The sequence below is a fragment of the Hesperophylax consimilis genome, chromosome 4 (genome assembly GCF_061612785.1).
Source record: "Hesperophylax consimilis isolate HC1 chromosome 4, BYU_Hcon_1.0, whole genome shotgun sequence".
Lineage (NCBI taxonomy): Eukaryota > Metazoa > Arthropoda > Insecta > Trichoptera > Limnephilidae > Hesperophylax > Hesperophylax consimilis.
Window position 1 is genome coordinate 5021938 of NC_142839.1, and position 26075 is coordinate 5048012.

At 34.4% G+C, this 26075-nt stretch overlaps 1 protein-coding gene and 1 pseudogene across 1 annotated transcript; one reads left to right on the plus strand and one right to left on the minus strand.

The window, feature by feature from the left end:
* The first annotated feature begins 1701 nt into the window (after nucleotides 1-1701).
* Nucleotides 1702-25990, plus strand: Tdh (L-threonine dehydrogenase). Its single transcript, XM_089651248.1, has 4 exons — nucleotides 1702-2039; nucleotides 20967-21491; nucleotides 24475-24741; nucleotides 25768-25990. Exons 1-4 carry the CDS (start codon nucleotides 1817-1819, stop codon nucleotides 25902-25904), a joined length of 1152 nt encoding a protein of 383 aa, XP_089507374.1. The 5' UTR covers nucleotides 1702-1816; the 3' UTR covers nucleotides 25905-25990.
* LOC149424075 (uncharacterized) lies at nucleotides 4234-15810 on the minus strand (annotated as a pseudogene).
* Nucleotides 25991-26075: the final 85 nt, after the last annotated feature.

The window sequence follows — 26075 nt, forward strand, 5'->3', positions numbered from 1 at the left end:
ACAAACTTAACACAGTACTTTGAAATAAGATTTAGTTCCTCCAAACATGGAGCGTATAAACAAAGCTTCTAAGTAAAGTAAACAGTTTTCAAGAACTATTTTTTAATTCCGAGAGTAAAAATATAGAAATATATATAAGTTTATTCAGAATCGGTGTTTTTTAAATTTATTTTTAATAGTAAAATTCCTTAATAAGTAGTTCTGTGAACAGTAGAAGACATCGTGTCCAAAAAGGATGTTTCTAATTTTCTCTTATTTAATAGATTTCTAAGTAGGTGCTTAAATACCTAATAAAATTAATTTAATTTCTCTTTATATAAAAAAACTATAATTTCTCTCATTACACCTAAACTCAAAGAATTTTTCGCCATCCAAATAAGCCGACTTTTGGCCTATGTTTCCATCCGAACCTGTATTTCACCGTGATTACGAAATTAAAAAGAGATGGCAATGTACAATTTCAGGCAAGTGTAAGAGAGGCAGGCTGCAAGCTAAATATTCTAAAACCAGAAGGTATTAAGTCAGTGGCATATTTTTTCCAATCAAATTTATATGGAAGGCACTTTTAGTTTTCTTCTTTATCCTATTCCTAAACCAATATTGTGTCACTTTCCACAGATATCCCTATACAGAAGTGACCTAAGATAAAGACAACGACCAAAAAGGGCAGGTCCCTTGAACGTTAAATGGTCAAATATGATTTAAGATTTTCACGGCCAAAAGTATTTTTGTTATTTGTTTTGCGTGTTGGCGTGTTGCCGTGTTGCGCTAACTCTTTCTTTAGCCAACGTTTTAGATAGCATTGCAGTGTCCATCATCATTCAACACATCTGCCCTGATGATGGACACTGCAATGCTGTCCGAAACGTTGGCTAAAGAAGGAGTTAGCGCAACACGGCATAACACCCCAAAAACAAAAAAAAGTTAAATGGTCATGATAAATTTTAACAGGCTTTTAGGCTTTTTTTCAATTCAATCTCCACTGTGATTCTTACTCATTTCTAATGATAACAGGGGATCTATGTACTGTCCCACTCATTATTCCAACATGTTTAAATAGATACGTTTCATATCAGAAAATGTAAGTAACCTATCTCTCTCTCTCTGGTTTCAATCCTGGGATTGGTTTGCAGCAATTTCATCTAATCTCCTCTTCCATTCTTCCCTGTCTTGTGCGGCTCTTTTGACTTGTGCATATGATGAGCAGCGCACGTCCACCAGCAGGTCCTCCAGGTACTCTCGGCGTGGGCGTCCTATTGAAGTGATTAATGTCCAGTCAAACAATGGCTACACATAATTAGGTCTCATCGCCTAAATTTAGGTAAACTGTTTTTATTAATTTAATTTTAATTTTCCACAAACAGCTCAATTATAAATTCTACAAATATAGGATAAACGATGAAATATGTGTGGATTCATTCGCTTTAACCACAGTTTGAAGTTTATAGTATATGTTTCGCTATTAATATTCGATGGTATGATTTTTTTAATGAGCACTGTCGAATCCAAAACCGATATCTCCATCGCTCAAGGCATTTATTTTGTATTGTTTTGTACCCGATTGCTCGATTGGTTAAAACATAGATTACAAGAATTTTTTTATTAAATCCATGAAAGAAATCAACCTTTAGCTTCGGAACCGCCCCGTGGAGGCTGGTCCGCTCTCGCGGGCAAAACACCGGTGAAATGATAAAACACTCTCAGTCAAGTTCAATCCTCTGCAAAGTGTTAACCAACCCAACACAACACCGCACAATCCATCCAACACAATCCACCGCAATCGATCTAACACAATCCAGCTGCTAGCATTCCCAGCATGGCAGGCATGGCCTCCCTCGTGAGGCTCTTGCCTTCGAGGCTGATACAATCAAATACATCTTTTTGGATTGCCACCACTAAATGTAACAGTGAATTAAGGGCAGTTCCTGGAAGGGTTTATACAAATAACCCATGGACAGCTCTTGCAAGTCGCGGGCTTCATAGCACCACGTCATTGAATTCTAATCAGACTACAGAGAGGCCAAAAGTGCTCATTACAGGTAAATACTATTAAAATTAAAAGTTATTTTTTTTATCTGTCTAATTGTGATAAAATATTAGGTTTCAAAACTTTATAACTCATGCCCGTAGTTATAAAGTTTGTTAGCATTTATTTTTAGAGTCAATAATTATTGTACATATTTTATGAAATGGGTATGTAAATAATGTAACGGGAATCAAACCCTTACCCACGGGATTTTATCAGCAGTCTGTAACAAGTCAAATATATTATAGCATTTTTTAATTTATTTGATTTATAACATGCATAATATAATATTTTAAATCCTAAGATTACGAGCATGAAATTAATCGGGAGTAATTCGGGATCCGCGCTCTGAAAATCAAACTAGGAACTAATAGAGCGTGTATTCGTATTGAATTGGGAGTAATTCGGAATCCACGCCGCGAAAATCAAACTAATCGAACTATGAACTAATCGAACTTGGACTAATGGACTAATCGTATTAAATTGGGTATAGATTTAGATAATTGCGCTGTGAAAATCGGGCTATGTAGTAGATTCGTCCACTTTCAAAACGGATTACAGTAACATATTTTTTTATGATTATGAAGAAGAAAGTCGTATATATCGTGTGTATATCCAATACTCAATAAAATCCAAATCAATGAGATATTTCTGAACGTTTCCGAAAACTAAAATCTGTTTTTAAAATGTAATAAAATACACTTGCTAATTATTTTATCAGAAATAAACATTTCGTTTTCTAAATATGATAATTTTTAATGCAAAAAAAAAGTTTAAAAAATTGCTCGCCTTCATTTTTCCTTCTAAACACTGAACTTAAATTACTGATTATATTTTAATTATCTGTGGTTAACTTCTATATTTGAATTTAGTTCATATTTCTAACTACGACGGTGGGAGACAACGATTTCTATAAGACCAAATGAGTTACTGGATGTTTGTTCCCAAAACCAAACAAATCGAAGGAATTTATATGAAAATGTATCTAATTTTAATCAATATGACTGAAATGATGTTGTAACTTAAGAAATAACAATTAATGAAATTGCGTGTTAGCATATTAAACATGTGTTTTTTTATGCTACGTTTACCTTCTTCAAGTGTAGCGTATAGGATATTGTAACGTCATCGAGAGTATGCACATTTTTTGCATCTATAGATTTATTAAATAACATTATCCAATGTTATTATGAATGTCAAAGAAGTAGTTTGACTAGAATAGCTCTGATAAAAAATGCATAATGGTTTTAACGAAAAGTAAAAGCTAAATTTTACAACTAACATCACGCTGTTTCCGCGCAGGGTAGGCGGAGAGGACGGACCCCGCCAAACAACATTACACTCCTTGCTTCATATCATATTCATTCATATCCACACATCGTCTCATACATAAATACATACCATTCCCGTCCTATACTGACTATTGACACGGCCCGACTCAATTATTTGGTTCACTTGATCATGTTGTGTCTTCCTCGGGAGTCCCCGACTTAACATTCACATTCGCGTCAAATATATTTTTCTTACACTCTTTTCTTTTTTTTCTTCTACGCCCAAAATATCTAATCTTCCCTTTCTTCAACTTACTCATTACGCTTGCATAAGCCTTGCATTCTTTGCGAATGTCCACATTTTTCATGGTTATATACAAATACGCCTCAGGAATCAACTAGCAATAATTATTACGAAAAAAATCAATTTGTCGGGCCTCCTTACTAGCGAACGAATTCTTGTAAAATTATAAGCATTATTTTATTGGTTTGATCTTAGGCATAGACAAATTTTCATCTGCGATGCTGTGTTAGTTGTTTTAAAAGGGGTTCCATTTTATTACACGACTAAATGTTGTTTCTGAAATTATAGATGTAACGAAAGTGAGTTTTGACATTTCTTATAGAATTAGCAATGGTTCGGACTTCCAGAAGCTAATATCAAAATAATTAACGGTTTTCCGTTCTGTTTTACAAAATACGAGAGGTTAGAACGATAAACTTGTAACTTGTCCATTTTCAATGTCAAATCAAATCAGACGCCCAAAATTAAAGAAATTTTTGCGTGTTCTTTAAAATTTCAAATTGATGATTGTTTTGACATTGGAAACTGAAAAATAATAACATGTATTTATTGTATATTTAAAATTAAATTAAATAAACTGTAGATAAAGATAAACGGGAATAAATAAATCTGGAACCCTTCCTGGATGGACTGTCGAAATTTTCTCTTATGTGTGAATAAAATAAATCTAAAATTAAATTAACCTTAAAAAATATACATTTAGTATTTTTGTACACATATTTATAAATAATTAGTAAGAAATATTGTTTTAAAAATAAGGACTTACATACTCGTATACTTTTTGGTAGCACAATTTTTTTTATGGCCATAGATTTGGCAATTTGAAAAAAGAATGAATTGAATAAAACAATGTTGTCTCGTCAAACTGACGTATTTTGACAAAACCATATAATGAATATTATGAAGTACCTGTTAATAACGTCATGCGTTTTCAAAATGTCATCGTTATCAGCATTGAAAAGCTAATTAAAACAATATTTTCAATTGAGATAGTGTCAACCACGAAATTTAAATAGTCGTAAGTTCATTTCCATATCATTTTGAAAGTTTGATAAACTTGTCGAACTTGCACGCTACGCAAAAAAGATAAACTTGTCGAATTCTGCTGCACGCTTAATACGCAAATAGATAAACTTGTCGAATTCTGCTGCACGCTTAAAACGCAAAAAAGATAAACTTGTCGAATTCTGCTGCACGCTTAATACGCAAATAAATAAACTTGTCGAATTCTGCTGCACGCTTAATACGCAAATAGATAAACTTGTCGAATTCTGCTGCACGCTTAAAACGCAAAAAAGATAAACTTGTCGAATTCTGCTGCACGCTTAATACGCAAATAGATAAACTTGTCGAATTCTGCTGCACGCTTAATACGCAAATAGATAAACTTGTCGAATTCTGCTGCACGCTTAAAACGCAAAAAAGATAAACTTGTCGAATTCTGCTGCACCCTTAATACGCAAAAAGATAAACTTGTAGAATTCCACTGAACGCTTAATACGCAAAAAAGATAAACTTTTCGAATTCTGCTGCACGCTTAATACGCAAAAAACATAAACTTGTCGAATTCTGCTGAACGCTTAATACGCAAAAAAAGATAAACTTGTCCAATTCCGCTGCAGGCTTAGTACGAAAAAATATATAAATAGCACTTGATTTGAACTTTATTACTACAAGAATATATTACAACTATTTATGTGGTGGTATGTAGATGTTAAAAGTTTCATTTTTAAATAACCCAAACCAAAAACCTATTTAGTGCATATTTATTTAAACCCCGACTTACTAGTTGTCTCCATTGGGTATTCAAGATGAAATCAAGTGTTTTTAAAAGATCTTTTGCCTGCAGTGGTATTCGACAAGTTTACCCATTCTCAATTTGGCGGGCGGGTCTGAGTAGCGCTGCCCCGGGAAGCCGTAGGTTACCCCAAGATTCACTACGATTGGTGGTTTAGCAGAGGTGCCAGGGTTCATCAGTTGAGGTGTGTTCAGGATGCACCTACCCATCTGGTACCCTCTTCAACTGGTCCTCGACCTATCGCCTTGCGCCGCGATGGAAGGGATATATTTAAATGTCCGACCTCCTGATGACATACTGATCCCTAGATTCCTACCCACCCCTGATACCTTTTACCATCCCACACGGAGAAAACTTACTGTTGAAATATTGTTATTTTTTTTAAATCTGGTCAAATCAGTCGTTTTCCTGTTAAAAACGGGACTGGAGACCTATAACGAATGATTTAACAAATTTCATAACAAGCTATCAGTAAAACACAAATATGATGAAGTCGGAACACATGTTCTTCAGAATAATAATAGTTTCGCATTTCGTACGTTATTTTAATTCGGTAAAGGCACCTGCGTGTTTAGATATATTCTGAATGACTAAAATTAAATTGGGTAATGATCATGCAATTACATTTTTAACAGTATCTTGATAAAAAAGGAGAAACTCATTTTTCTCCGTGCAGAATTTCCTGTCCTTACTTTCCTAAAAAAGACTCTCCACACAGCATCTCAATAGATTACATTGGCCCTGAGCAAAATAATTTGACTCGTGTGTGGGCTTAATGTAAAAAATTATAATTGCTTTGTTTTATTCTTACCAAGGCATTCTGTACACGATCAATAATTTATTATTGTTAAAAGGTATTATGCCACTACAGTACTAAAAATGTTATAATGTCAACTAACGACTTCACAGCGCGTTATTAATTTGTTACTGAACACCATACAAGAGTCCCAACTGCTAAGAATTCAGTGAAAGTATTGTATCCGATGTATGGTAGGTCGATGGGAGGGGGGTGGGGAAGGAGGTAAACGCAAATCTGTGTAAAATAAAAATATAGTGACAAAAAAATATTCATTGTACATTGCATAAATATTTAAAAATAATTTTTCGATGATCGCTTTGTCGCATCATTTTAATTAAATTACTTTAATGATCTTTTTTTAAACCACTTCATTTAACTAAAATTATCGTTACAAAATAATACTCAACTATAAAATTTAAGAATTTGTCGTTTTTGGGGTCTCAGTTTTAAAATGGCCTTGAACATTGAAACAGTTGTTACCCAAAGCACAACGAAAAATTCCACAGTTATATTAATATGATTAATGTAAAATTATTAAAAAATCTGGTACTTACTTACACTATTATATTTTACTCAGCAGTTTATAACTTAATGCCTTTGAATAAAAAAATGCAACTTCACATTCTGCAATAATGTTCAAAGTGAAAGCTCTCTCCGTGCGAATTCTTGATGTAAGAGTGAAGGGGCTTTTGCTAGACCACGAATTCGACCTTTCAAATAATTACAGTAATTACTACTTCTCTAAAATGGTCATGTTATTAGTTAGGTACCTACTTTCCGAAAGTCGTGTAAATTCTAAAAAATAAATTAATAAACTAACTATCTATGCGTCAGCACAACTAAGCATTTCTTCACAGGAAAAGGCAGATAGAATGAACATACAACTCTTTCTCTTGCTTTATTCAAATTCATCAATCATACTCTGTATGAATTGTAATATTGCGGATTGTACATTGCACCCCTACTCACTTATACACAACTCTCTTAATTACTTCATTAACATACAGTCACAGTCATCTATATGAATTGTAATATTGCGGATTGTACATTGCACCCTTACTCACTTATACGCAACTCTACTAATTGCTTTATTAATACACAGTCACAGTCATATGTATGAATTGTAATATTGCGGATTGTACATTGCACCCTTACTCACTTATACGCAACTCTCCTAATTGCTTTATTAATGCACAGTCACAGTCATATGTATGAATTGTAATATTGCGGATTGTACATTGCACCTCCACTCACTTATACACATCTCTCTTTCTTGGTTCATTTATAAACAATCGGTCATCTGTGTGAATTGTAATATTGCGGATTATATTGCACTTTGCACTTTGCACTTCCACTCACTTATAAACAACTCTCTTCTTGTCTTATCCAAATTCATTCATACAATCATACTCATTCGTATGAACTGTAACATTGCGTATTGTACATTGCACTCACCACTTTACATAAACAACCCTATTTCTTGCTGCATTCATATACAATCACACGTATCTATATGTATTGTAATATCGCAAATTGTACATCGCACCCCCACTCGCTTATTCCTACCTATTGAAGAAAGAAGATAATTTATTTTACATTAAATACATATACCGATTCTTGCCATGCCACGACTCAAGTACCTGCTTTGTCTTCCAGTCTTAACTCCTTTCTCTGTATCTCTGACCTCCGATTTACGTGTTCAAATCATCTAAGCGTCCCTTTCTTTATCTTGTTCGTTGCAATCTCTATATTTGTAATACTTATATTATGATTTTACACGAGCTTCGAGGATATCATTGTCAGACTATTTTTCCCTTCCTCGCTCTCTCTCTCTCTCACTGCCAAACACAGAAGGTCATGGATTGTAATCTATATAAATTTTCGTTTATTAAAAATCTTAAGTCTCCGAAAATTCTTCACCGATTGTTTTGTCACAACGTTGCATTCGAATATGTGTATTTTTATATGCCTATATTACTCGTATATAGATGTCACCTGTGACAGGTGAAAACATGCATTTTTTGAAAAAAACAGCACCATGTGTTAGACATAAAAGCAATACGCGTTATTTTTTTTCTGTCTGCACAGACTGACAGAGCCATAGCAACGTGTGACGGGGTACAGCTAGTAAGTAATAACTTTATATCCAGCACCAGACCACTTCCATGATACAGACTAATACACTCCATTACTAGAGTACATTCGTTCGTATGACTTGTGTAAAAATCTCTTCGTTGACCACTCGCTATTATTTTGCTTGACCGTACGTAAGTCAATTAAACCATCCTTCACAATGGAGTTGTTATTCTGCACCGATGTAATGGTTAGAAGGTGACTCATAGACGACTTGTTTTCGATAACAGATGAAGACGTAGATACAAAAACCTGATTTATAATTTTTTGCGGGAATTTCTTGCCACTAGTTATGAATTAAAAACTTTTAATGACGATTCTTCTTCTATGTGGGGTTCGGTAAAGGGGCGGTGGTGTACTTAATTTAAGTTCCGTAACAGCGCCTTTGAGGTGATTTTTCACAAAAGTAGCGCAATATTAATTTTCCATTTATCGTTATTTTTATTATTAATTGGTTTCCTTAAAAACATCTTGTTTTTTCGTACAATACACATTTTTACTCGTAATAAATAAGGCAAAGCATAATGCTAAATCACTATTTTGATTAATCTTTGTAACGAATTGGTGTACATTATGATTACCAAATAAGATGCTTTAGATAAATCGAAGGTTTTCCTATCGTTTCGCTTGAGTAGAATTCAAATAAAATAATAAATTACTTACTGAATAAAAATTATAAATGTTATCTACTAAAAAATCCTTTTTTTTCAATAGAAATGTTAGAACGCGTAGAGGAAACCTTAAAAAACACAGTATTATAGCTAAGATTATCTGTGACAGTTTCACTTGATTAACTTTTTTGCTTTCTTATTAACACATTGTCGTCGGGACACGGCAAATGCCGTTTTTATCGACTGTTGGTTTTTGGCGGGAAACGGCATTATACAGGTTTATTATCAGCGTGAAATAAAACGCCTTGAAGGGTAATTTGCTACCTGGGTGCTAGGCGACAGTCTGTCCACGTTATTTGAGATGCCTTGTCCGGATTGGCTAGTGTGCCGCTTGTAAAGGCGTCGCCACAAATCTAGAGCTTTTATGCGATCTCAATCTCCAGTTTAGTTTGAGTCATTTCACGTATTATGATGTAATCAAAGCAATTATAATTTATTTTTGATGATCAAATGTCATATATGATTTCTTTTAAAATTTCAATCGAAAATATTATTTGGTTTAGAAATTGTGTCAATTTTAAGAAAGCGATATATTTTTGCGCTAATCGCGAAAAACACCCGCTATAGGCTAGAGTCTATTGTTTTAACTGCCCGACTGCAATGTGTTAAATTATTTACAAAATAAATAAAAACCATATTTATTTTTCGGAATAACTTTATTGAGTAAAACCTCAAATTGTAATATTTAAATATTGTCTTCAATATTTAAATAAAAACCAGTTTTGTGGTTGAAATCAAACGTTTCCAGACTCCGTTTGTCAAGCGATTTTAATGCCTATTACCTACAGTATAAGGTATACCAAGAATATACACATTTTTGGCTTGTAGCTTCCTCTTAAAAAAAGTTCCGCTTAGATTGTTTGGGCATGCATAGCGAATTAGCGAGAAAAAATGTAAGGAGATTATGCGACGCGGAAGTGAATGGTAAAAGATGTTCGGGACGCCTGAGGAAGAGATGATACGATCAATTGATTTGAATACTTGAGACGAGCCGTGTCAAGAGTCAGAATAACAGACAATGAGTCGATTGAGACGATCTACGATGTGAATGATGATGGAACGGAGTTGATTGGCAGTGTTACCTCTCTGCCTACCTCTGTGCAGGGCCAGCCCTGAAACAAACGACGCCTTATCAAAACCAGTAGGCTTCCAGGTACGTGATCACTGATCACTTTAATCAATAATATTCGGATGATTTGTATTTTGTGTAGCTCCGTTTTTATGAAAAATAATCTCAAGGGTTATGCGTTGGGACTGTTGGGTGTTAGGTATTATCAGCGCCTTGGGGATTTGGTGCCCGGAGTGGAATGCTCCAATTGTGCCCGCGTAGGGCCGGCCCTGCCTCTCTGGTAAACGCAGAGGCGGATTTGCCCTTAGGCCTATGTAGGCCCGGGCCTAGGGCGGCCAGATATTAGGGGCGGCCAATCGTGACAAAAAAGTCACAGATGATAACAAGAAATTACTTCCTAAGTCCCTAAATATTCTACGTACGAAATAGCGATATACAAGAGCGTGTTCACACACAGCACACAGCGCGCCCCCACGCCCCGCAGCCGCCCTCGCCACACCTATGATGGGTACTGAGAAAGGGGCGGCTACAGGGGCGGATCGTTAGTTAGTTAGTGTATGTATACATATACCAGGCTTACTAGTATATATTACGGGTGAAGGGGAATGCTAATGGCGTTCCAAGTTCCAATCGGGTCACGATAGTATAGAAATGGCCATAGCGCAAGTTGATTTCGAGGAACAGATTCCCTGTTGATATCCACAGTTAAATAATAGCATCGCACTCTTGGATTTAGAAACTTGTATATTGACATTTTAAGGCCCGGCCCCGTAGTAAGCGTTCAAAGATGGTTTGAAAGGGAGATATGTAAATAAGAATGTTAAAGGGAGCGCGCTAATATTAAAAAAACGATAATAATTAAGCGATAATGGTGAGCATATTTAATAAAACACGACGCGTTTGAAATAGCAAAAATCTCTCGACGAATGCTTTAGTTGAATTTAAAGTAAAGATACACTGTAATTTTTTTCGTGTCTGTAACATATTAAATAACAGAACAAAACGTGTTTCAAATAATTTTCGGAGCTTACTTTGCGATTTTTTTCTATCAAGGGAATTTCATATAATTAACGTTTCGGCATGACAAATGTATAGATATTATCTTCAAAAATAACTTTTTTTTTCAGAACTTAACAACATACAGAGTTAACGAGAAACTTGCTATAAATCGGTAGAAATTGGGTATGCGGGGCTTACCAATTTGTTTCCGTAAACCTGCTAGATGACTGCTCTGTATTCAGTTTATTCTATGTATTTACTCGTATAGTAAGGACCAACAAATTCATGATCTATTTCTGCGCTGAAGATTTATTTAATTTTTCATTTCATACAAAGGCAGCGATTATTTCCAATTATAAGTATGATTAAATTATATGTTCTAATGTAATCATTTCAGAATTAAATTAACTGTTAATTAATTTATCTTAATACGATATATGAGCTACACAAAATAAATATTTTTCCTACTTGCCAAGAGTGACTTTTCGTTTTATATCATTTTCTTATAAATTTAATTTTTTATACATGGTGTTGAGGGGCGTACTTGACTTAGTTTAACCAGTGATTTTTGACATTATTTGGAGTAAAAAATTAAAAAGAAATTTAGGTCCCTGGGGTTTTTATTTTTTAAATAGGCTTTTTATTTTGGCTCCATACTACACACGTACAAACTGATAAAATGTAAACTGTCAATTTCCCGAAAATGAATAAATATAGGTACTCTTCTTAAATATATTCTTCATAACGAGAGTTTTTTTGGTTGGGCAAGTTCTCCTTCTTATGAAGGGATTTTTCGTAGTTAAAGGTTACCAATCAAAAATAAACACTTGTAGTCTGCTAAAGATTTGTATGTAAATTTACACGGTTAGTTAAGAAAATGTCTAAGGTTTCCAGTGAAAAAGATTTTTAGTTATGTAGGGTAAGGAGTACAATGGTTGGCACTTTATGGTAAACTTCCAACTTGTTACCCGATTTTGTGTTATCATTGCAAGTTTTTTAAAATATATTTATTACAGTTGACTTGTTCAACAATTGAGTGCACATTTTCAATGTTGCCTGTCTTTAATTTTGCTTGCGTTTCTCACTATAGTGAATCAAATCGCAAACATATAAAAAGTACAATCATTGGCACCCACGATACATTAATTGGCATTGCAAGAAGTATAATCATTGGCACTTTGTGTTATATATTATTTTTGTAAAGAAAACATTTTTTTTCAGTAAACTTTATTGAAAGAGGATACAATTCACAAAGAGGATACATTTTACTAAAAAATTATATTTTTCAAATATTAAAAAAAAACTGCGGTAGGTGGGTATTACGTACTTCTTTTAATACATTTCAATCTTCTTTTAGCAAAGCTTCAATAATTTCGCTTTCCGAAAGATTTTTCGTGTCATCTGGTAGACTTTGAATATTATTGTCATTTCCAGAAACGGGTTTTTTTAACTATAATTTTAAATGGTTTTTTGAGTGTCACGCATGAAATGATTTTTATTTTAGGTTCAACAGATTTATGTACGCTTGCACTGTTGGTTTGGAAAATATTATTCGATGTTGATGGTTCATTTTCCTTTCCTATTGATTTTTCCTTTTCAGGAAGAGTAATTATTTGTAATTTTGTAGGTTTTTGCACGAGGTTATAAGAAGTTTTGGAATGAAATTGTGTTGAAGTCGAACCATTCTTGTTTATCTTTGGTGGAAGAGTATCTTCAAAATTCAAACATTCATTTGGCTTTTGAACGGGCAAATTTTCAATCGCAGTATTATTATTCTTTTTTTGCGATATTTTTCTTGATTTGTTAATCAGTTTAGAACTATCAGCTTTAACTTTGGAATTTTGTTCTCTTTGAGTTTTTCTAGCCGCTTTTTCTAAGACCAATTTATTTTTTGCATTCATTTTTGCCTCCTCAATATCAAGTCACTCTTTACTAGTCAAAACAAAAGTTTTTTTCATTGTCATATTTTTGGTTTTCCTCTCTGGCGTCTTTGGCCAATTCAGGATATCATTTAATGAAGTATTGTGCTTTGTGGGAGTAACGCGCTGGTTTTGTACAAAGTCGTTATTTATTATTTTCATCTCTGTGGACTTTTGTGAATAATTATATGCACTGCTGCAAGAAGGGATGCTATCTGCTAGCTCCAATTGAGGCGATTCTTGATCTGGCATGTCATTTGACAAAAGGTGGCTGTCATTCGCTCGTTTTTGAAAATCGTTGGCAATTATTATGTTCAAAGGTACTTCATCATCCGAATCAAAGCATAAGAAATCATCCGATATTCCGACAAATTCTTCAGCTTCTTCGTTGTCCGAAACTAGTGAACGTTGGTCATTTAATTTTTTTTAAATCGTAAACAGTGCTAAAAAATCTGATGATTCATTGTCAAATTGGTGTTTCTCAAATATTTTAATTTTTTCATCACCAACAATCCTTTTAAAGTCTTCGTAGTTCAATAAATTTGTATTTTCTTGTGGTTTTTGTGATGGTGAGGTTAATCGAGTGAGAGGATGGTTAGATTTCCCCAAACATTTGGAATAGTCCAATGCATTTGGATTCCAAGGGAAAAGTCCACAAGCTTTAAAACCATTAACTACAACAGTCTTGTTAATAAATTTTTCCAAAACAATCTGAAGGATCGGACCGAAGTCAGTTTTAGTAAGAACTTTTGAAACGTTAGTTCTTCTTTATTCCAAAACGGCCCTTTTCCATGAATTTTTCATTGGTTTAAATGCAGAAACATCAGCAGGCTGCAGAATACGGGTTGCATTTGGATATAAAGCTATTGATATTATACCCAATTCTTGACACAGCTGACTTAATTCAAAAGTTGTGTGACCATGTGTGTTTCTTGTGACCATCGAGAAACAAAATTACAGGAAATTTAACGTGTGATCTACACAGATGCGGATGAAGGACATTTTTTATGTATGAAATGAAGATGTCCCCTTTCATCCATCCATTTTCAGACAATCCTATTCCTCATTCGCTTGGTATAGATCGAATGATGTCTTGTCGCATTCTTTTTAGAGGAAAAATTACCATTGGTGGAGTTATCTCACCATAAGCTGACAAAGTAAACATTACTGTTAGACATGATTTACTTGGTGCGTGTTCTACTTCGTAAACATTCCTTGTACCCTTCATAGCGAGAACCTTAGAATTTTTGGGACATAACTGGAAATTAGTTTCTTCACCGTTAAATATACGTTTTGGATCATTTAATATTTCAGTTAAATCGTTTTCATGTAAGTAGTCGTAGATTTGTTGAAACCAGCGTCTTATGTTTGTTTCTGAAACAACCGAGCTCGCTAAAGTTACTGCCTCAGCAGTTCGGGTACAAATTTCAGGATGTCTCCGTAAAAATAATTTATACCATCCTTCCCCAGGGTTGTTGTTAATAAATGCATTTGGTCGAGGATTTTTACTGAGAAAATATCGCACGCTCTCCAGAATATCTTCTTTTCTTCGTGGGAAACCTTTCTGACTGCTTGTACTAATCCACCGAACGAGGATAGACTCTTCTTCTTCTGTTAAAACTGTTGCTGGTCCGGGTCTTGTCTTAACATATTTTTCACTTAATCTAAATTGAATAGTAGACCGTGGAATGTTGAATTGTTTAGAAGTGGCTTTTTTCGACATACCACTTTTCACAGCATCTAAAGCAGTGGTTCTTAACCTTTTTGGCTGGCGACCCAAGGTACGAATATATTTGAAGTACGCGACCCTAATCTAATTTTTTATTTTTTTTCCATTGACAGGTTATGTAATTTTATACTATAAAATTTATACGATGTATTGGTAAAATTAGAAATAAACAAATTTATTTAAATGTTCTGTATTAAAATCAGACCAGCATTAAAACAGTTAAAAAATTTACAGCAAAATAATCAGTGACTACCCTGGTGTTGTATTTTTGAACAAAGATCATGTATACGTGGAGTTATGTTTATAGAAAGTGCACACCGCATGTCATGCTGAGGATCCAACCTATTCCTGTACTTATTCTTCATAACAGCAAGGCATGAAAATCCTTTAGATTCTAAAGCCTTCTGAATGTCGTTCTCCTTGTATTTTTTTAAATACATACTTTAAATCAGCAGGAACTTTAGGCATTTTAATTTGATATCTGTAAAAAACACAAACAAAACTAACTTTAATAAATAATTTTTGGTGTAAACTTTAGAGTGTGTATCATTGGCAGTGTAAATATTGGCACACCTATCAGTATAGTGATTGGCATGTGCAGGTTATAGTGATTGGCACTGCTAATAATAATACTTTAATTAAACAAATGTATGTTCTAAATTTTACTGCTGAATTTAAGCAAAACTACATATCAATTGTCTAAAAAAACACAATTTATCAATTATTATATGAAAGTACAGTGATTGACATGCATGCCAATGAATAGACCTCCATACAAATGTAACACACAATCATTGGCACCTGGCAATTATCTTATCCAGGCGCTTAAACTAAATAAGGATGGCAAAGAAACTCACCTTTGGCCTTTATTTACAACACAATACTCTAAAATATATCAATATCTTGTAAAAACTTGAAATAATTATCAATATAATGGAAGACTTACCTTATGAAAACAATAAGAAATTTTGATAAAACGTGATGAGCACTACCCGCGTCCACGGATCACATAAACAGTGTTGCCAACTCGAATTTTAAAGTAGAGCTAGGCGAAACCCAAAAAAGAGCCAAAAAGGAGCTAAAAATTTTGAAAGTGACATAAAGCATGGGGGGGGGGGGGTTGTTAGAGAATTTCAGAGAAGAAAAATTCGGGGGCGGACTGCAGAATTTTTGACAAAAAAAACTTACCTTTTGTCCTTCTTGTTGACTGCTTTTGAACAACTCATAACAAACACTCAACAATACACTTGTTTGTTTTTTAATTTTCAAAACACAATTATTTTTGATAATATCGAAGTCTTCAGGATATTTTTGTTGTTTTTTTTATATTTTTTTTTTGTTTTGTAGCGACTAGTCCTCTAAAAAAATCTAAGCATTCATCCGGTTCCAGTTCCTGTACCATAACACTGCTAGGACCGGCTTCATCAGGATTTTTTTCATATACAGCCATTGTTCCAATTTTTTTTTGAACTTCTGGGTGAAGTTCATAATCCTCGCAACATTTGTTGTGTCACCTGAGCCCCGATCGAATTGTTAAAATCGAATTAACCATGTCATTGCCAAGTCTATTTCTAGTTTTATTTTTGACTATTTTAACTGGCTAAAAACTCGTTCCACTTTTCCGTTTGACCACGGCAGAGCAAGTACCGAAACTGCGAAAGAGCTGATTTCGTGGAAAGGATTTTCATCAGCGGCATCACGATACTTTAGAACCTCGGCGCGGCGGCCTGAAGTGTCGCGGGACTCGGTCGCTCCGAAGTGTGCGTGTAAACGGCGCTATTTTTAGTAACTGTTTACTTGTGCAGGAGTTCGGGGAATCTCTTTTTTTGGGAAGTCCTCGTTATTTTGGAATATTATTGCAAATATATATTTTTTTAAATATTATTTCACGTGAATAAGAGCTGAAAAATCTGAAAAACGAGCTAAGAAGCTAAATGACTTTTTTTGGAGCTGGCGACGTAGATTTAAAGCCAGATCTAGCTCTAAAGGAGCTGAATTGGCAACACTGCACATAAATAAACCACTCCATAAATATACCACTCTTCTCACGAATCCATCACGGATCAGTTGACAGTTGAAAAATGTTGCCCTATGTATGAAATAAATTATGCCCATCTAAAAATAGGATAGTGTGGGAACACAATACGTCTAAAATTGGGATATATTTCTCGCCGTAGCCACTAATATTACTGTTTCAATTCAGGAGTGCCAATCAATGGGGGGGTGCCAGAGATAGTACCGTTTACCCTACTAACTATAATTCCAATTTTTAAAGAAATAATAACTTTTGTTAAAATATTATATTATAGCAAATACCCTAATTATATGGTATAATACCCTTCAATATAAATTATAGGGTATTTGATTATAGGTAATAGGTAGGTACCTACTTTATCGGTGTCTGAATCCTTCACACAATTGAATTCCAATTCAAATTTGAATTCATTGAGTCAGAGTTACGCAGAACAGCAACAACCGAAATTAGTATTTTTGAATGATTGATGAAATAAATATATTGGGATTTTAGGTAAAACGTTTTCGTATGTACCTGCTTATTTTGTAAAATTTAAAAGATTAAAGTGCAAGAAAGTTCTTACATATTTTTGTAACAATTCGTATAGAATTTACAGACAAATCATTAATTTGTAGTATTGCTTGAGTTACCAGACAACAAAGTGACCTTTTATGTCCATTTTATACTGCTAAACCAAATACTGCAAGTTAGTACAACAATTTACTGATAATCGACGAAAATCTTTCTTTCTGCTTTTGTCTTAGCATGGCGGTAAATTTAACGCAAAGGGTTCTTACGCTGATGTTATCAACATTTTTATCAAGAAAAGCTTCTAAACTGACTTTTGGCTCCAAATCACAAACCTACACCTCTCTCCAGAACCAATATTCTTCCTTCACGTATCTCGGCAATCCCACTTCAAAGACACCAAAAATCCTTCTTACAGGTGAGATAAGTAATAAGTTCCTAAAACACCGAACAAAATCAAACTCTGTAGTCTCTCAAAATGATTTTGTAGATTTTCACGAGTTATAACTTTCATTCCTATTATTTATTTATTTTATGAAAAATGTTTATGGTTTATTGTAAATTGTGTTGATGGTAGTAATCTTTCAAACCCTGTATCCATAAATAAACCACTCATCTGTATCTATCAACTCAAAAACTCGTAACATCCGAATACGAAACCATCGAAATAATTATTTTGATTGCTGACTGTACAGTTTTTTTTCGCTTAAGTATAAATAATATTACCATTGATGTTATTCATTTTAAACGTAAATGTATTTTGAAAATACGTATCATCACGGGAAAGTAGGTGATATGTGGGTAGATAATGAAAAATAACAGTGACTGACCTATACGAACATATAGTCCAGTCAGTGGGGAGTTTTACCTTGCAAAAGGTTAGGTAGTAGCGATTTTGATATATGTTGTTAAGATTGGGACTCTAAGGAAAAAAAAAAGTTTTCGACCTTGGGAGGGTCGAGCTCGACCCGCCATCTTGGATTGAAGGTGCCAAAATTTGTTTTTTTCAAAATAATTGTGAAGTGGTCGTTTTTACAACCAAATTGTTAAAGGAAAACTTAAAGACAACTAAATTACCTACATTTTTTGTAGAAAGTTTTTTTTTGTAAGTCTAATAGGTAACGAGTTACAGTGGCGAAAATGTTAATATTTTTCTAAAAAATGATGAAATTCACAACTTTGTAATTTTTTCGGGTTATTCGTTACATAATTATAATAATTTTGCTTACTCATTACTGTGGTATCCCCAGTAGATCTACTCCACAGATATACCAGCGATGGTAGATTTCGAAATTATGTTACATTACTATGAATTATGTTACTATAAATTATGTTACTTAATAATAGTCTTCGTCATCAATGTCATCATCTAACTCATTGCCTGTGATACTGAGATTCTGGGCTTCCATTGACAAAATCTCTTCTTCTTCGTCATCGACATCGATGTGAACCTCTGGCGAATTTCGGCATGTTTGACCATTACAGCACCCACATACAATAGAACACTTCAATCCAGCTTTCCTGCAGCTACATGCGACGCCGCATCCTTTTTTACAATTGCATGAAAAAAATAAGTCTCGGGTGCTGGTTTCTTTGTCATTCTTACTGAAACAAGCCCGTTGGTGTCACGTTTCCAGCCCCAGTTTTCTGGATTTTTTTGGATTCCATACCATTTTTGGACTTGATGGTACGTTCTAAATGCATGGTACCATGCAGCGTCGTTCATTGGTGGCAAAGAGGCAAGATTGATTTTGTTTTTTGCTGTCGACTTTGCGAAACGTTTGTAGCGGACTTCTTCCAAGGTTTCCTTATCCATGACACCCCCGTACAAAGCAACAAGAAAACGTGTTCCTGCAACTGCTATGTCTTCTGGTGTTGCATCATGTTGTTTGAAGATTCCTATCATGGCATTGAGTCTTGTGTCGTTTTGCACAAGCGAACAAAATTTTGTTTTTCCTTGGTTGAAGAAGGACGATGTTGTATCGCAGCCGCTAAAGGCATGAAGAAACAGAATATTCTCAGCAGCCTCTTTGTATTTCACACTATTCGCGGAATACAGTCTTTCAAAAGTTTTGCCTCTCCCGGGTTTGCGAAGATATATACTACTTTTGGGTGGTGATAATGCTGTCAGCAGAACTAGGAGATCAACGTCTTCGCCAATCATGAAAACAGCGTCATATGATGAACACAAGGAAATCGCAGTATTGACAATCAACTCATCAGCATCTTCTTCAGCCTGCTTAGCTGTAAAATCATCCTGTATAAATTGCTTTGTAAGAATCGAAATCAGACGGACTTTGTTATTTTCATTGGCTAAAAATTGTTCTTGTGAAACTTGAACTGGCATTGTTCCATCGAAAAGAACATCTGCAGACATGTGCTTCTTCGATCGGCGAAGTCTTTCTGCGGTTTTCGTATTTTTTTCACCATCATCAAGCGGATATCCATCGAAAACAATGACTGCATGTGATAGTGATTTCTTACATAGTGAACGTACTTCTCGCAAATTGACCCAAAATAATCATTCCGATTCCATACAACTTTATATAAAAGATGTCCTCCATCCACAACATTAATTTTGCTACCTTCAAGTTGCACGCCTTCTGGAAGTTGTTCGAAAACACCATAAAATGATGATTTCGTACCTTTGCGCATTCCTTCTTCAGTGAAAAGCGACAAAGGAAATGGGACGAGTTCGAATTTAAGGAAATCCTTCAATTCTTCGTCGGATTTCTTCACAATACACATTCTCTGTAACAACATTAGCGGGTTGATGGAAATAGTTGTTTCGCCGACCTTTGCTGCTGTTGACTGCTATTAATGGAATAACTTTGTCCTTACGTTTAAATTTTATAGATTCAAAATTTTCAGACGTGGTAACCATGTTCGACATCCTCTCGGTACCTATTTCTCTGGATAAATGACAATTAATCTTTTCATCCCCGACAATTCCAGTACTGATAGAAAGAAGTGAATTGATTTCGGGGAAGGGACAATGCTGAGAAAACCAATCCAACAGCTTTTTATCAACAAAATTTATCAAGAAAATTGGAGTTTTACAATTTTTTGTCAAAATTTTCTTCTTTCAACCGCCGTAACTCGTTACCTATTAGACTTACAAAAAAAAACTTTCAGCAAAAAATGTAGGTAATTTAGTTGTCTTTAAGTTTGCCCTGAACAATTTGGTTGTAAAAACGACCACTTCATAATTATTTTGAAAAAAAACAAATTTTGGCACCTTCAATCCAAGATGGCGGGTCGAGCTCGACCCCCCCAAGGTCGAAAACTTTTTTTTTTCTTTAGAGTCCCAATCTTAACAACATATGTGAAAATCGCTACTACCTAACCTTTTGCAAGGTGGAGCCCTTTTTTATCCCCCACTGACTGGACTAATACCTAAGTAGTTAATTTCGTATGAAAATTTGTATTTTATCGATCTTTCTGGGTCCAGTGATTCGATGAATCAAAAAATCAAAGTTTTAATTATAGGTGTGTCCCGTGACGACATTTTTAATTGTAATACAGCCAGCAGACAATCGGAAACCAGTGAAAAATCACGAGTTGGTCTGAATTCTTGACACATCAGGTCCATTTTTGAAAAGGACAATTAACATCATTTTTCGTTTGTAGGTGGTATTGGTATTGGGCACAGTACCAATAATTATGAACCTATATTATTAATGAGTTTTTCCTTTTTTTTCTCCAGGTGGACTAGGTCAGCTAGGAATAGCCTGCGCGAATTTCCTACGAGTAAAATATGGAAAAGATAACGTCATTCTCTCAGACATCATCAAGCCCAGTAAGGAGGTGATGGAGAGCGGTCCCTACATCTTCGCTGACATCCTGGACTTCAAGGGTCTGCAGAAGATCGTCGTGGACCATAGAATAGACTGGCTGATCCACTTCTCGGCACTGCTCAGCGCGATCGGAGAACAGAATGTACCACTCGCTGTGAGGGTCAACATTGAAGGGGTCCATAATATAATTGAATTGGCTAAGCAATACAAACTAAGGGTGTTTGTTCCTAGCACCATCGGGGCTTTTGGTCCAGACTCTCCGAGGAATCCGACTCCTAATATAACTATACAAAGACCGAGGACTATTTATGGAGTCTCCAAGGTTCACGCTGAACTGATTGGCGAATATTATTACCACCGGTTTGGACTAGACTTCAGGTGCCTCCGATTTCCAGGAGTTATCTCCAGCGATCCTCCAGGAGGTGGGACTACAGGTAAACATCAATACTTATACCCAATTATCAGTTATTCTAAGATCAACAACATACCGTTCATTATACATTTGGACATACTGGTTGTTTAGTTGGTTGCATCAACCAGTGAATAATATATTTTTAACAAAAATATGAAAAATTAAAATGACAATATAGCAAAATGACCTAGTTGCTAAGAAAAACTAATTTTAATATTATATGGATAGATAAGTTAAAACTACGCATATTAAATGAAAAAGTACACTTTGTAATACACCAATTTTAATTAGAATTAATAATGAAAGCCAACCGGGTTTCGCTTCATCTCAAGCTTCGTCAGGGCTTATTATATTAACTTAAGATAATTACATACAGGACATATATATTTAAGAAAATAAAACAATGAGTGAAAGAGATACAAATTGAAAAGAATGCACCTTATTGGTGACAGAAAGAGATACAAAAAGAATAGAGGGAGACAAAATATTATAGGAAGGGTAGGTAGTGGGTGGAAGTAAACAGTTTCAGCGGAGGTTAACGGAATAAATTCAAAATTGGACTATCCGTTAAATTTATTTGATTATTAATTATGTTTGAATAATAATTAATTATTTAACGGCTTTTTTTAATTTCGAGGGCTTCTGAATTGTTTGACCTAATTCCGATTCCATTTTTATGTAATATTTTAGCTCCAGAATTTTATCAAATGAGTGATTAGTTTCAATTAAATGGTTCGCGAATTCTGAAAATATGATTTGAAGTCACTTCTACAAGGCGCCTCCAGGCGTCCCTTTCCCGTCCTTTGTTGGCCGAATCTCTCCTCGCACAGCCTCTAAAATAATTGTAATATACACATACCTATCTGTTATTTTTTCAAATTCCATGTGCGGTATTAAGGCGATGCCATAAGTAGTAATTCAAAATCACGTGTTTTTGGTTTGAAAATTTGGTCTCCTAGAAATGTTTCAGATGCTTTAATTAAATACTGCGAGTAGAATACATCTTGGCCTTTGAAATAATCGAGTATTTTTTAGATAAGTCTTTTTATAAGCCCAGAAAAAAAAGGCTATGAAAACTGCTTTAAAGTTCAAAATCTCCTACTTACGAACCCATTTTTGGTCATGATTTTATTGTATAATGTGGAAAATTAAGTTATTTATAAAATGATCGAAAAAAAAAATATTTATGCCTGAACATCCATAAAATAAAATAAAAGGCTCTTTTTGGCCATGTTTTTTTCCTGCATAAATTAAAACAGGCGGATGGTGTTAAGCGGGAATTTGAACCTTATCGCCATCTAAGGGTTGTTATTGATAGCGCCTCAATTTAAAAAATTACACGACGTAGTGCATCGCCTTAAAACATTGCCATATGGCGACACAAAACTATATTTTAGGGGAGTCTGAACATTGGTAAATAAGCATCAGGCCATGAAATACCAGACATCATCAAACTACAATAACAATTATGAATTTGAGAAAAACAGATTTTATAGTAAACGAATCGAAACAAGGAATTCCAATGAAAGATATTATGATTTAACAATAATAAATAACACAAAGGTACCTATATAATATAGTTATAGTTAACAAGTTACACATATAGATATACATGGTGTTAAGTGACGTACTTGACTAACTTTAACCAGTGATTCCTGGCATTATTACAGCGCCCTTGAGGTGATTTTGCACAAAAACGGCGCTAAATAAATCACCCAAATACTATTATTATTTGGAGAGATGAGGTGACATTTTTCACCAAAAAATCATGGAAAATCAGTAGGAATCGGACAGCTAGGGTCGTTGTGAGGTGTTGGGCGGTTACGCGACTGAGTTACCAGTGACGACAAGTGGAAGAATTAAAAAAATATATATATTTTTGAAAAATTTTGAAAAATTTTGAAAAAAAAAAACAAAATTCATTTTCGGTTTTTACTCGAAATAATGTCAGAAATCTCTGGTTAATGTAAGTCAAGTACGTCCCTTAAAATCCTATATATCAACGTAATCTGAATGATTACAACAGTTCAAATGGCCAAAAGGTGACGCTACGCACCCCCGCCACTGTCGCTCAAATTTTGGTTGTTTTGGCAGGTTTAAATAAAATCTAACATTTGGAAAAGTGCTGAGAGTTGCTAGTCAAAAGTATACTGGTATTCCACTATGTGACAGACGGGGTCAATAAAATTAAGCACATTTACGTAAAACTGTAGGTATCTTGTCTAGTTGGGGAAATATCACAAATAGTATGTGTGAACTTTGGCAAATAAGAATCGGGCCATGAAATACCAGACATCTGCAAATAATAGTGATTTATTGTCGTGATTGCAAATTTCGAATGCGAGTAAATATGATTTTCTTTTGCATCGTACATATTCTGCAGGGAGTATTTGTCGTGGTAGGTATTTAATATATATATAAATTGTTGATATTGGAACATATGTTTCAACGATCTTGAATTATAAAACCTACTTTATTATTGAGAAGTATGATTCTTACATTAATTTGTTTTTTGTTTGCTCATCTGTTTTCTGCGTTATTAAATTAAAGACCTATTAATGAATAGATCGTCAAACAAGTCGTCTCGTGTGAATGTCACGGTTATGAAGGCAGTGAAATGTCGTCTTCGGATATCCTTCAAAACATTTAAATAAATATTATTCCACACTTGTTTTCAATAATTTATTGAAATATGACGCAATTGTGGAGGTACACCAAAAACATCCTGGATTGCTGAAATAGTGATTGGAGTTTATGTAAGTTTAATACAATGCAATATTATCAAAGTGCGACAACTATGCTCGACGATAATCTGATTATTTTACGCATATTGTGGAATCGTTCTCTTGGAACCAAGAGTACTACTAATAAAAATATAGGACCTGAGGAAAATAATTTCCCTCAGGAACAAAATATTTATCGATGAGTAAGATTTAGCTAGCATTTAATCCGAATAAAATACCTTGCGAGTGATTACCCACAATGATTTTAAATATTTATTCCAGACTACGCCATCGCCATATTCCACGCCGCTCTCCGCAACCAGAAATACGAGTGCTACTTGCAGCCCGACACGAGGCTGCCAATGATGTACGTGGATGACTGCCTGAGGGCCCTCTGGGAGTTCATGAAGGCACCCCATGAACAATTGAAGTCGAGGGTCTACAATGTTACGGCGATGAGTTTCACGCCCGAGGAACTGGCCGAGAAACTGTCAACTCATGTGCCCGAGTTAAGGGTGACATACAAACCAGATTCAAGGCAGCATATCGGTAAGTTACACTAAATAGAAAATCGAAATAAAATATTAATTCACATCGGTAGGTACCAAGAAGGTACTTGTAGTTTGGTTTCTTAGTCTATGGCTCATTTTACAGCCAAAAAGAAAAATATCACTTGTCGCTGATTCTTTACACCGGCCGTTTTCGTTTAAATCGTCATTACATGTACTTTTAACTACACACATACATTTTTTTTACAAATTAGTAACTAAATAACGAAAATATATTTTTTCTACTTATCCTCAAGTCAATTTAATAAACATATCTTGGAAAAACTAAAACCATAACCACATGAAGTCTATACATATGTATACCTTTGCCATACTACAGAAATTGTTTCACTTTAATTTTTATAGTGCTTACTTACGTTTACCAGGATTATACCTATATATGCCTGTATCATATTTATAATGAATGTCTTATAACTTATAATCATTGCATTGAGGCCCCATAGTAAGCGTTCAAAGATGGTTTGAAAGGAAGATATGTAAATACAAATGTTAGAGGGAGCGCGCTATTATTAAAAAAAACGATAATAATTAAGCCAAAATGGTGAAAATATCTAATAAAACACAACTCGTTTGAAATACCTCGAAAGCAGAAATGTCTCGAAAAATGCTTTAGTTGCATTTAAAGATACCCTGTGATTTTTTCATGCCTATAACATATTAAACAATAGAACAGACGTGTTTTTAATAATTTTTTGTATCGAGGGAATTTCATATAAATAACGTTTCAGCATAACAAATGTAGAGATATTATTTTCAAAAATAAGATTTATTTTTTTTGGAACTTAAAAACTTAACGAAAAACTTGTTATAAATCGGTAGAAATTGGGTATGCGGATCCTTAAGTCTTGGTACATTGTTTTGATTTATCTTATCGTTTTATATTTCAACTTTTTTAAAGTTGATTCATTCATTAATAATTGGTTTCCCAGATAAAATAATGAATTCACTCAGCTCATTCAGAATTTCGATTTATTGTTAATTAATATTTTTTAAATGTTTATTCTAGCTGACTCGTGGCCGCAGGTGTTTGACGACAGCGAGGCCCGCAAGGACTGGGGTTGGCATCACGAGTACGGAATTGACGCATTGGTGGACCTGATGGTTAGAGATGTAAAGAAAAATTACATAGACAAGAAGTCATGACAACGTGGTAGCTAGAATTAACTTCCATCCTTTTATATTGTAATTTATACTTTAACAATTTTATAATAAATACTTTTTTTTTTTAATTCTGCGACTTCAATTTTTTTCTCCATAAACATCGAAAAACCATCTTCATCCTCAATACGCTCAGATAATTATAATTTTTAATTT

Coding starts and splice junctions, on each gene's coding strand:
- Tdh (XM_089651248.1), top strand. CDS start 1,817: ATGGCAGGCATGGCCTCCCTCGTGAGGCTCTTGCCTTCGAGGCTGATA. Junction 2,040..20,966: donor GCCAAAAGTGCTCATTACAG/GTAAATACTATT, acceptor TTTTTTCTCCAG/GTGGACTAGGTCAGCTAGGA. Junction 21,492..24,474: donor TCCAGGAGGTGGGACTACAG/GTAAACATCAAT, acceptor TATTTATTCCAG/ACTACGCCATCGCCATATTC.